This window comes from Thunnus maccoyii, chromosome 14 (assembly GCF_910596095.1).
Source record: "Thunnus maccoyii chromosome 14, fThuMac1.1, whole genome shotgun sequence".
NCBI classification, from domain to species: domain Eukaryota; kingdom Metazoa; phylum Chordata; class Actinopteri; order Scombriformes; family Scombridae; genus Thunnus; species Thunnus maccoyii.
In genome coordinates this window covers 13,207,916-13,220,163 of record NC_056546.1, presented here as the reverse complement: position 1 = coordinate 13,220,163, position 12,248 = coordinate 13,207,916, and the positions used below count along the sequence as shown (strand labels likewise).

The following is a 12,248-nucleotide window of genomic DNA, read 5'->3' as shown; positions in this document are numbered from 1 at the left end:
ACAGGGATTGCAGCAACAGCAGCAGCACCGCGAGATGGAGATCTCCGCTGCGTGTGTGAGTGCCTGTTCCCGGTGAGTGCAGGGACAAGAGCAAATGAGTGTCAGTGATGCTTGAATGAGGTGTATTAGGGAGAAAAGGGGGAGAGAGCGGAGTAAAAGGCAGGAGGGGGATATCAGTGAGGACCTGATGAGGTTTTGAGGCAATGTCTGTCTGCTTTTTCCCCTCTCCCATCCTGATAACCTGAATCTTTGCCGGATGTGCCACAACTACTCCAGCTGTCACTGCACCGGCTGCCTCTCACTCGGTCCTCCCGCAGCCTGTAAGAGCTGCTCCCGTGGCTGGACGGTACCCTGGCACCCAGTGAATACATGGATGAACACTGGTTCCACATGGGATCTGTGCTTTCTTGTCCTTTGCACCTCTGATCTGTTTCTCAAGGTAAGAGTTATACTTCCTTTTTGAAGTTGCACATATATTCACAGGTATTACAAAAAGAGTGGAGGATTCGGCTGGTGTGCCTCTTAAAATGCCATTTGAATCAAAGTGGATATCAGAAGAAAGCATCAATTATCATAAAATACTGTTAAAGTCTTTGGTAGTGTTGCATGTGTATGATCCCTGCATGTATCAGATATGGATAAATTAGGGAGGGGGCATTTCTGCACCCAAGTAGGTTTAGTCACTAATCAGTTGAACACGCCAAAGGTTTTTCTTTACAAGTGAAAATGTAATTTGTCTTTGATTAATGTACTTATTATAATGCGTGTCTTTGCAGCCTTTGACAGACGTGCAGTATTTACCTGATGAGGCAGGAGCTAATTATCAAGATTGCTGTACTTGTGTATTGCCTGGGCTTTACACTGAAGAATATTGATGACAGAATCTGATTATATTGTATATTGCACTTTAATAGACTGTCGGAATGATGATCATTTATTGGAAAAGACCTTTTGTATTAAGTGGCGCAGACCGTATGACAAATTTATATGCAGAGAGTGATGTGATCCTCAAGGCTGAATTTGATGAGAGGTGGTTTCAGACTTATCATGACTAATGACATGTGTGATCTGGGAAGCTCAAGGGTACTGCATCACATACAGAGCTGCACTTATATTTGCTCTCAGTCATTGCCTCTCCCCCCCTCTCTCTCTCTCTGTCTCTGTCCCTCTGTTTCCTACGCGTCATTCCTTGACTACCTAAATTTACAAGAAACACGGAGAGTGTTCAGCCTTAAGGTGCCAAACACACTATGGCTTGTCTATCTCAACATCTTTGTTCACTTCTTACATAAATTATGTTCTACATCACACCCCAATTAATCATCAGTTCAACCTGAGTACACATGTATGCCCACAGCCTAGCCCCTTATTAATCAATGAATTCATCAGGGTGATGCACTATAGATGTAAGCTGGCCATCTAAAGCCTTAGAGGCAGAGACCGTCTTTGTTCTCATTTTATACATATATATAAAAAAAGAGACCCACACTAGCAAGAGAGCATGTCATCTCAAAAATGTCCTTCTGTATATCGGCCTCTCCAAACTAACTTTTCCTAAGGATCCATTTCACAGCCAGTGCTCTCATCCAGGAGATGGGAGCTTTTTAAACCTCCCACTATAACAGAAAGTGCTGCTCAGTGATAAATCTTTTAAACCAATGTCATAAAGTAAACTTTCACAGGTGTAGCCTGCAGCCCAGATAGATACAGATAGCCCGGACGACAGCTGGAATAAGATGGTGTGTGTGTTTGTGTGCCCGCGACCGCTGAGCTCTCATCACTGGCTGGGATTGTTTTTTTAAAAAAATGGACAAAACACAATATAAAAATCTTGGACTAAAGGGGCTTACATTGTTGCTGGAATAAGAGCTCGATGTTGTGATTGTGTATTGAGGAAAGGATTACTGCAACACAGTAGTGTGTAGGGGCAGAACCTATACTGTACACATTCACAGGATAGGAATGCACACTACTCCACACACACACACACAAAACCTTATAGATTGGACACATATACAGCGCAGTGATATCTCGTCCTTTACATTGTGCCTATGCAGGCATAGTTGGTGCAATGTCACACTCTGTAATTTATGCAAATAATAAGAAAATATTCCTCATGCAAAATGGGTACATTGCATGGTAACAATGCATACGGGGGGTGATGAGCAAAGCATCAACCTGTGTTATAATAAAGAGTGTAGCATTTCCCTTGCAATACAATCTTGTGTAGCATATATTACTAAAATGATGCTACAGCATTGAAGAGCATCCTATGTTTATGATTGGTTTAGTATGTGGAGGTTACTATGTTTGAGGAGTAGGGGTTCCACTATAATAACATTACTAACCATTAATGAGAGTGGCTAGACAGTGTTATCCGATGTAAATATCCTACAGATGCACTTCAGTAATTATTGTGTTCATATAGGCTGACGGCAATCTAAGCAAAGCCGTCTCTCTCTCGCTCTCGCTGCTTTGCGATGGGGCATAAATCATGAGTCAGCAATGTTGTAGACCTGCTATTGCATGGAAAATAGATCCAGCCCCCCATTAACATTCCTTTGAAACAGCCACATTTCTACAACATTGTGGTCATAATAAATCAATCATGGTACTGTAGCTAAAGGTGTTTTTTTTCTGTTTTTTTTTCTCTCATACATGCAGCGTTTTAGCATGAAGAACTGAAGGGCAATTGGAACAGACAACGTGGTCTGCCAGCGTACATAAGGAGATTTCAGAGGATTACTTTTGCAATTTTAGAGTCAATGCATTATTCATAATCCTTTGGATAGCTGAGGCCAAATCAGGGAAGGACCTCAGGTCATTAGCAGAGATATAGCTCGCTTTGAGAAGAGGAGGAGGATGGCTTGGAGGATGAGGAGAAAGAAGGCGAGAAGGCAAGGAGCTTCTCGTGCAACTATCTGAATATATCAGTCTCTCCCTTAGTCGGTCTTTCGTCCCACTCTCACTCTCTGCATATCTGACTTCCAACAATAATAAGTCGCTGAAGAGCTTTTCTTCACTCCCTTTGTGCGAATCACCATTTAGCTGCTTTACATGCCTTACATGACTGCATAAGAAGAAATTGTATGCGCTTACAGGAGACTTCCTGCAGATGTGATTACCTTTTCAGTGGTGTTAGATTGGCATTTCTGAGTGTGAAATAGTATGATGTCACGTGAATCAACCTCGAATAAATTCTCTTTATCTGTAGAACCGCCTCAGACGAACAAGTTACACTTAAATCAAAGTGCATACTAAGCTATGTTTCAGAACAAATACCACCCCCAATAAAAAGTCAGATGCTCCAAATTCATCAAAAAATCTCTTGCACACCTGAATAGTCTTTGTGACAGGTGCGTTGGTGGAGTAGCCACGTACTGAAAGGAAGAAGGTCACCTGCACACTGTCTTCACTTGCTCAATAAAGATTGTTTAATATATATGGCGTTTCGGTCAAAGATCTTCTTCAGATATATGCCTGATATATGCCTCATATACCTGAAAAAGGTCCTTGAATGAAACGCCGTATATATTAAAGGATCTTTATTAAGCAAGTAAAGACAATGTGCAGGTGCCCTTCTTCCTTTTAGTAGCTGCTCCAAATTCAAAACACAACTGTGTGTAAATTCATGACACAGCATACCATATTGTTCTTGCATAATGAGATTGAGCTAGTTGCTTGTTTTTTTCCCCCTCATCTGGCTATGAATGCATTGCAGTGACTGAAGTGACACTGGAAGCTGTTGGTGTGCCGTTTTTTTTTTTGTTTTTTTTTTGAGGGGGGGGGGGGGGGGGGGGGGGGGGGGGGGGGTTTGAACGATAATAGGAAGCAAGATGAAATGTAGTTGCCTCTAAATATATTCCATTTCATCAACAGTTTGAGCTGAGGTTAGGTTACAGTGGACAGTTTGCAAGGTGAAACACATGGCAGGAGTCCCAAGGAATACAGCCTCACTCTTTTTATTATTAGTCCTTGTCTGTTCTTGTGTGTGTGTGTGTGTGTGTGTGTGTGTGTGTGTGTGTGTGTGTGTGTGTGTGTGTGTGTGTGTGTGTGTGCGTGTGTGTGTGTGGTTGTGTCTGTCTGTTCTGTGCACACGCTCCTTAAGATGCTGGCAAAGGCCTCTCTTTGAAAAGGTGACTACAAGGCTCACACACACTTTTGACTTTCTCTAACTCTCATACACCCACAAGAAGGTGCACATACACATACAGATATACAAACGCCTGTACATACAAATATCCCTATGCATGCATGTACACAAAAATAATGCAGTCACATAGAAAAATACAGTTATAAGATCAATAAAAAATAAAAAATGTATTATTTTTATATTACACAGTTGCTCATTCTACTCTTTTAAGTACTTTTTACACATTTAGTTATTGTGTCAGTGGAACTCTGCATGAACAGATCAGATCAGAAATTAATATTAATTTAATCTACCCATGCTTTCCCTTTACAAATATAATAGAAGCAGTGAAAATGACAATATCGAAACGTCTCCTCAGTAAAAATTTCCCCAACAGAACAATCATATTGATGGATTTACAATGTCTCTGAATGATAAAACATGATTGCTTTCAGAGAAGTTGTGACACCATGAACAGCTTGCATTTGTGTGGTAATAAATGATTCATTAGAGTTTATTTATCGCGTGGTGTCTTGTCATATGAAAATGATTAACCAGCTCTTTCTGATGTTTCCTTTCAACCATATCAGACATCATTTCATTTCCTTTGTGCTGCTCTGTATATTTCATGCGCTAGCTATGAAATGTGTTTCATCAGGGATGAGACAGAAAATGCAATATTTCTCATTTGATCATGTGGAACTTAATTCATAACTCTGCATGGGAAATGACTATAAACAAGCAGCACTTTATTGTATTCTGGAAGTCATTTTTAGCTCCTTTGTGTGATCAAAGCAGTCTGTGATTTATTGCATGATCGGTGTAAAAGCTATGCTTGGAAATATGTGAAAATGTTCGAAAGACTTCGTAATAAATGACATTAAAAGTGCTTTAAACTATTTGATAATGACAAATTAAACATGAAAAATCTGCTACTAATTATATGAGAAATATATGTAAATCATTAGTACATCATTATTATGATAGTAGTTAAACTATATATATATTGTAAATGAAGCACATCAAGTCTGGTTCATCTTAAGTACCACATTTACAAACACAATAAGTTATGGTTTTATTGAGGATCTATAAATGATTTGCTTATCATTAGCAAATAAGTTTTAAATGCTTAAGAGCAATCGTTTGATCATTAAACTGTTAAATTAAACCAAGTGGTAAAACAGTGGTTAGAAAATATGCTCAACACTTTTTTTTGAGATTTTAACACTTCTACTCCTCTGAAGTGAAAACTATTTCTCATTTACAAATATGCTCAAATGATTTCAAGCCATTCGTAAACATATTTAATCACTTATGGTTGGGTTGCAAATGTCTTCAGCGACTGTTTCTTTCTTGCAGCCCTTAAAAGTCAAAAGTTGTTACAAAGTCTTAACAAACAATATTCTGTAAACATTTAAAGTTTAAGGTCAGTTCAGTCAGCCAGCTCACAGATTTATGATGTAATCGCAGAGTATGTGCAGAGTTTATATATGGTGTCTCATCACTTTGCACAGCACAGCTGAGATTGGGGAAGTGATGATAATAAATTTCATCCAGGGGAACTGAGAGCCTACAGGTGAATACAGATACATTATTATGGATACACACCATACATTATTTATATTTTTTAAAGTATTGCATTTTAGCACTATTTTACTGCTATTTCTATTGTTATTTTATTTCTATTGTTGCTGCAATGTCGAGAAGCCAAAACCCAAGAATTTTACTCTCTTATACTTGTATAATGGGTTTGTAACAATAAAGGAATCTTGAATCTTGGATGGAGGAGCTCAATGCCATCTATTATGTAGGATCTGGTATGTGTGGGCTACAGCTGCCGTTCAGCTGTTCATTCTGCTGCTAAGGACTTCAGACCACAAGGGGAATATATTATATAGTACACACTTTCTATTAGTCTTCCAAGCATCAGCCGCTCCGTGGCCATTACTTAACAAAACACTTCCAACCATTGCAGGGAAAATACCATCAAGTGACCTAGGACAGATAAATCTAAATGCAGCAACTCACAGATAATATATATTATGAAATGTTATGCAGCATTGATAAGAAAATGACCATAAATGCATGGATGTACAGTGAGCATATGGTTGGAAATGAGCAGGGCTGAGTGCATCAGTGTAGAGCAGAGAGTAGGAGCGCAGCAGTTTAGATGTTATTATGATATGAAGAATAATAAAGCGAGCTGTCACATGAACTCATTTGTTTGTGTTGGAATGTTTCTCTTCTATACACAGTAGCTGAATATGATCTGTATGGCAAATGTAAATATGACTATCCTATGTGTGACAAAAGGTGTTTCCTATGAAGCCAAGTGTGCTAGACATCAGTAATATTTGAATTTGCAGTGATCCAGTGGTAAATCCATAAAAACGACATAATCTAAGAGGAATAACCCATAAAACCAATTGAGCCCAAAACATTCATAATACAGAAACATGAGTATTCTTATTTCACCATGACATTTTAACATAAATGTGTCATAATGCATTTGTAAAACAAAAGCCAAAAGAAAAATAAGGTCTGCCACAAGATCTACAGGAGAGCAATAAAGTAGCAGCATTGTTGACAGTCTTATACCTGTAGTTTAATGATCTTGTCAAGCACACAAACACCACCTGAACAGAGCAACATTAACTCACAATATATACTACCATATATACTACATGCTACCAATGATGCTTAGCTTTGTGAAGTAAAGCAGAGGTAAAAGTTCCATTAATTTTGTCTACAAACAATATTAGGACTCACAGTTTGAGCACCTCCACATCTTGGATGGACATGAAACTCTCGTGGTTGAATCAACTGTACAACTGTAACTGTATTAGAAAGTACAGATGGGTGATAAATTAAAGGAAAAACCAACATAAAGTGTCTTAGCGAGGTGTTGGGCCAGCACATGCTGCCAGAATAGCTCCTGTGTGCCTTGGCATTGATTCTACAAGTCTCTGAACTCCAACGGAGGGATGAACATCATTCTTCCAAAAGATATTCCCTCATTTGGTGTTTTGATGATGGTGATGCAAAACACTGTCTAACACGTCAGTCCAAAATCTCCCATAGGTGTTCAATTAGGTTGAGATCTGGTGACTGCAAAGGTCATAGCCTATGATTCACGTCATTTTCATACTCATCAAACCATGCAGTGACCCCTCGTGCCCTGTGAATTGGGGCACTGTCATCCTGGAAGAGAACACTCCCACCGGGTTAGAAATGTTTCATCATAGAATAAAAATGATCACAAAGAACAACTTTGTATTGATTAGCAGTGACCCCTCCCTCTAAGGGGACAAGTAGACTCAAACCATGCCAGCAAAATACCCCCCACAGCATAAAAGAGCCACCAGATCCCCTCACTGTAGGGGTCAAGCATTCAGACCTGTACCAGTTTTTCCTTTGATTTGTCACCCGTCTATATCTGGTTCTTTGATGAAAAGTCAAAGGTACAAAGCTGTGTGCATAAAACACGTAAGGTGAGAAGTTAACTATGACTCCCAAGGTGCAAAAACTGAATTTACAACCTGCAGCTGGAACTAATTCAGTTCCGGATTCTGGGTCAATTTTTAATGAATTTAGCAACTATTTCACCCTGTTTTTGCACCTTTGATCAGCTTTTTTTTACATAACAATAGCAGCTGAGGTTCATGGGTATTGTAGTATTTAGAGCCGTCCACCATGTCAAACTGATGAAAAAAAACATGATTTTTCAAGGGCAAAGTGGCAATTATAAAAACTGGTGGTCATTAACTTATACCCATATGATCATTACAATGTCTGGGAGAGTCCCATTGATGATATCACTAAAGGAAATATTGGAAATGAAAATACAGAAGGGAACCAGCGGAACCACTTAGCAACTTATTTAAACAGTTTAAATTTATCTTCTTATTGCAAAGGTTAGAAATCTGTTTTTGCCTGTTGCTGCTGTGTAGTAACAGTACAAAAGGAGATGTCTGCCTGAACTAGCTCACAAGCCTCATTTCAGACCATTTGTTGTTTCCAGAATAAGAAAGAAAAATTAAAATTTCATTTCATTTCATGTATTTTTTACAGATCTTAAGCTAATTCCCAAGTGCCCTATAACCAAGGCTTTTTATTCAAAATTTCTGACATTTCCATAACACTAGTTGGGTAACACTTTATAATAAGGATACTTAACTAATGCATGACTCATAATGATTTAATGCATGAATTAATGCAGGCTGTATCATGAATTCCTGTTGCTCACCATTAACAAATGATCAAGTCACTATGACTTTATGTGATTAGTTCACACTTAATAGGTCATCAGTTAAGGAATGTTAATTCACAGTTACTTCATACATTGATTGATATGTGACCAAATTACCTGGATTCCTCTTACATAAAAGTTTATTTCAGGATCATGTATTTGCTTTATCTTACAAGGCAGCTGAATTTGCAAGATCACAAGAGGGTCCATCTTGTCAGGCTTCAAGTTATGCCATGTGGCCTAAACACCAGTGGTTCAGACCAATCAGCGTCCTAGAATTGCTGGCAGCTACAGGCGTAGTGAGGTGTGATGACAGCAGGAAGCAATAGCCGGTGATAGACGGTGACAGACAGATGATTCATCCAATCACCTGCCAAGTATTTTTTGAAAGTGCTTGCCCTTTTCCATACAGTTTCTAAGGACAACTTCTCTGATGGTTCTGTGTAACAAACCATCTGGCACGTCAGGTTAGTATTTGCTCAGCCTTCCTCTGAGAATAGACCCAATGTTATTTTTGACAAATTTACAACATAGTGGGTGGATTATGAGTTGTTTTTTTGTTTGTTAGTTTGTTTGTTTTGTATTTGTGTTGTTGTTGAAAGCACTGGAGTGTAACACGGTAGAGAAAGATGCACTAAAACCAAAATCATCTATCATGTACCAACTGACAAATTAGAGGAGAATGATCAGACATGTTTAAGCTGAACAGAAGTGCCACAGGCATACCCAATAAACTGACTACAGAGTGTCTATTCTCATAGAAATATGAAACTATATTTTAATCAGAAAGGCTGAGCAAATGCATGATCCTGAAATAAACTTTTATGTTTATGTTTTATGTTTAATTTGGTCGCATATCAATTAATGTATGAAGTAACTGTGAATTAACATTCCGATCTATTAAGTGTGAACTAATCACATAAAGTCATAGTGAACTGATCATTTATTAATGGTGAGCAACAGGAAGTCTAGATACATCCTGCATTAATTCATGCATTAAATCATCACGAGTCATTACTTAAGTATATGATTTGTACCCTTATTGTAAAGTGTTACCACTAATTGCAGTGGAATAGTTTCATGCATTTTATTTATGATCAGTTAACACATCGTCAATTAAATCATGACTTCATGTGTTTGTAGTACATCTTTAACACATGTACTAAGACATGTTTAATTTATATAAGTGAATAAGCTAAAAACCTGAATTGAGTTAAATAAAAAGATTTACGCATATTCATGTTATTTTTTAGTTTTAACTCATTATCAGCCAACAGTTTGTTCAGGCCCTGTTAAAAGTCCCGATGAATAACTTGTTTGACTACATACATTCACAATTGCAGATTTGACTTGTAGATGATGATGATGATTATTTTTGTCCAAGTTGTGTAGTTGTTGCTCATGTTTTAATTGTGGGACATTTCACCACGTAGAGAAACACTGTGTTTTAAGTTTTGGATATTGGGTTTTGATTTTGGATCATACAGTAGATTGTGCCTTTAATGGACGCTGTTATATAACGTGTTACCAAATTGTAAAATTATGATCCCAAAAGGACAAAAAAATTGGATTATCTGCAACAGTATCTTACTGATGTGATCCTAGATCAAATTCCTTCCCACTAGATAACAGAGCAACACAGAGTCAGATTTCTTTCTCTTTTACCTTTTTCAGGAAATATGGTGAGCAAAGAGGACACCAAATGCATCGTTCTCTCAAATTCAGATGAATCAGATTCAGAAACAGCCCCATCACACAGCCTTGATGCACAGTCTGGACAGCAGGTGAAGAAGAGAAACAAGGCCTTACAAGTACGTTTTAAAGATATCTGTGATGCTCAGAATGAACATCGGGGAAGGCGTTCCAGATCCATTTCCTGTAAAGTGACACACAGAAAATACATGACCATGCCTGCCAGACGCTCTATTCCAAACGTGACCAAGAGTACTGGTGTCCAGACATCACCTGACCTCACTAAGCGATACAAGACTTTCCCTTTTGAGAGGAAAAAAGGACATACATTTAAGCATACTGCTTTGGTGGAAGATTACAGAGGACAAAACAATGGCTTTCTGAGTGATATAAAAGCAGGAGGAGAGGACGGACAACCTCTCGGGGAGTCCTCTAAGTACAAGGGTAAGATTGTGGGGCAGACAAAAGCACTGCTCCACCATACTGATGACAGCAGTGATACGGAGGATTTGCTTTCCAGTGCCAACTGTGTGGATGGACCCTCGTGTCCAGATTCCTCACATTTCTCAGAAGAGTGCCATCTGAACAGCCCTCCCTCCAAAAGTGAACCAGAGTACCAGGTTTGTGGGACGAGGACCAAACACAAAGGATTACCCAGAGAAGATACGGATGCTGGCACTTCTTCAAAGCGTCAGCTAGCTAACTCAGAGTTTGCACAGGACAAGTCAAAGGGCACAGGCCCTGTTGCGTGGAATTCTTTGACACAGGTGGAGTCTTTAGGAAGCCCCTCTGTGAGCTGTAAAAGGAAGAAAGGCACACAGCTAAATGAACAGCAGTCACAGACGCTTCCCCATAGTGCCAAATGCTCTGCACAGTCACAAGGGCAGTGTCGGACAAGGCATGTGTCAGCCTCCTCTAAACTCCAGCAAACAGTTGGGGGGGACAAGGGCTTTCCTCCAGGAGATACAGGAGCCCCAGGCATAGGGAGCAGCCAGCAGATAATGCCCTTATCTGGAGACAAGGATATCAAAGCACAGCTGCAGGCCATGGAGAGTCTCATCAGCTCGAGCCAGGAGACCATCAAGGTCCTACTTGGAGTTATTCAGGAGCTGGAGAAAGGTGAAGCACAGAGAGAGGGGTGAGTGGAGTAAGCCTTATAGTGCAGACTTTTATCTATGCAACCAAACCAACATTATACATGCAAGCACACTCTCAGAAAAAAGCTAACTTAAAGGGTACCACCATGTTAATACTAATGTTTATATTTTTGTAGTTTCAAAGGGAAACTATGAGACTTCTAAATGTACAAAAAGTAAATTCTGAGCAATAAAAATAATGTACCAAACCCACCTTTAATTTTGCTTTGGCCACTAAATCCTACTTTTGTGGTCAGGTACAACCATTTTCTGGATGTACCAGTTGAGAGTACTGTCATATCTGTGTCCCCAAGAAACAAGGTGTAAACAAAGGTTCCACCATAAAAGACAAAAAAAGACATCAATGACACACTCCATAGTAGTGGGTGGCGGTAGTGAGTCACTTCATTGTTTGCCAGCCACCATAAAACATGAAAAGAACAAGAAGGTAGGCGACCATAACAAATATGTTGTACAACAGCCACCACCAACCACAGCTAACATAGTTACATAGTCTCGCTTTAACCATTGTTTCTTATAATAACACTGTACAAGCAATTACAAGTAATTGCTGAGATCTAGAAACATGTCGACTTCTCTACAACAAAGTCTGATGAGGCAAGCAGATGGTTGAACAGATTGTTAACAAGCCAACAGTTTAGTCAAATTATTGTGCACTTTTTTCATTCGGAGTTAAAGCCAAAAGTGACTGGAAATGTTGGTAATAATCCCTCATAGCACAGGAAAACTGCACAAAAATACAGCAAGTATGGCAGGTTAGATTTGAACCTGGTAGTCAATCTATAAACTGGGATGATTTTTTAAAATGGACAGTTAAGGTTTGCTTTTGTTGTCTAGAGGCTTGTTTAAAACCATATTGGTGGTGTTTCTTGCCTCATCAGATTTCCTTAAAGCTATATGACCATGTTCCCAGATTTCAGCAATTAACTTACAAGTACAATGTAATTATTTTTAATGATGGGCTAAACTACAAAATTAAGTATTTAAAAGTGCTATTACAGTGGTGTGATACGGTATA

The 12,248-nt window shown here is 38.9% G+C and overlaps 1 protein-coding gene across 1 annotated transcript in view; it reads left to right on the top strand.

Annotated features, from left to right (window-relative positions):
- The first annotated feature begins 361 nt into the window (after positions 1-361).
- insyn2ab (inhibitory synaptic factor 2Ab) overlaps positions 362-12,248 on the top strand; it is a 33,392-nt gene continuing 21,505 nt past the window's right edge. The window contains exons 1-2 of the mRNA XM_042433965.1: positions 362-439; positions 10,056-11,211. Of these exons, the coding sequence (XP_042289899.1) occupies positions 10,061-11,211 (1,151 nt within the window). The 5' untranslated portion in view covers positions 362-439; positions 10,056-10,060. The remainder of the gene's footprint in view (positions 440-10,055; positions 11,212-12,248) is intronic.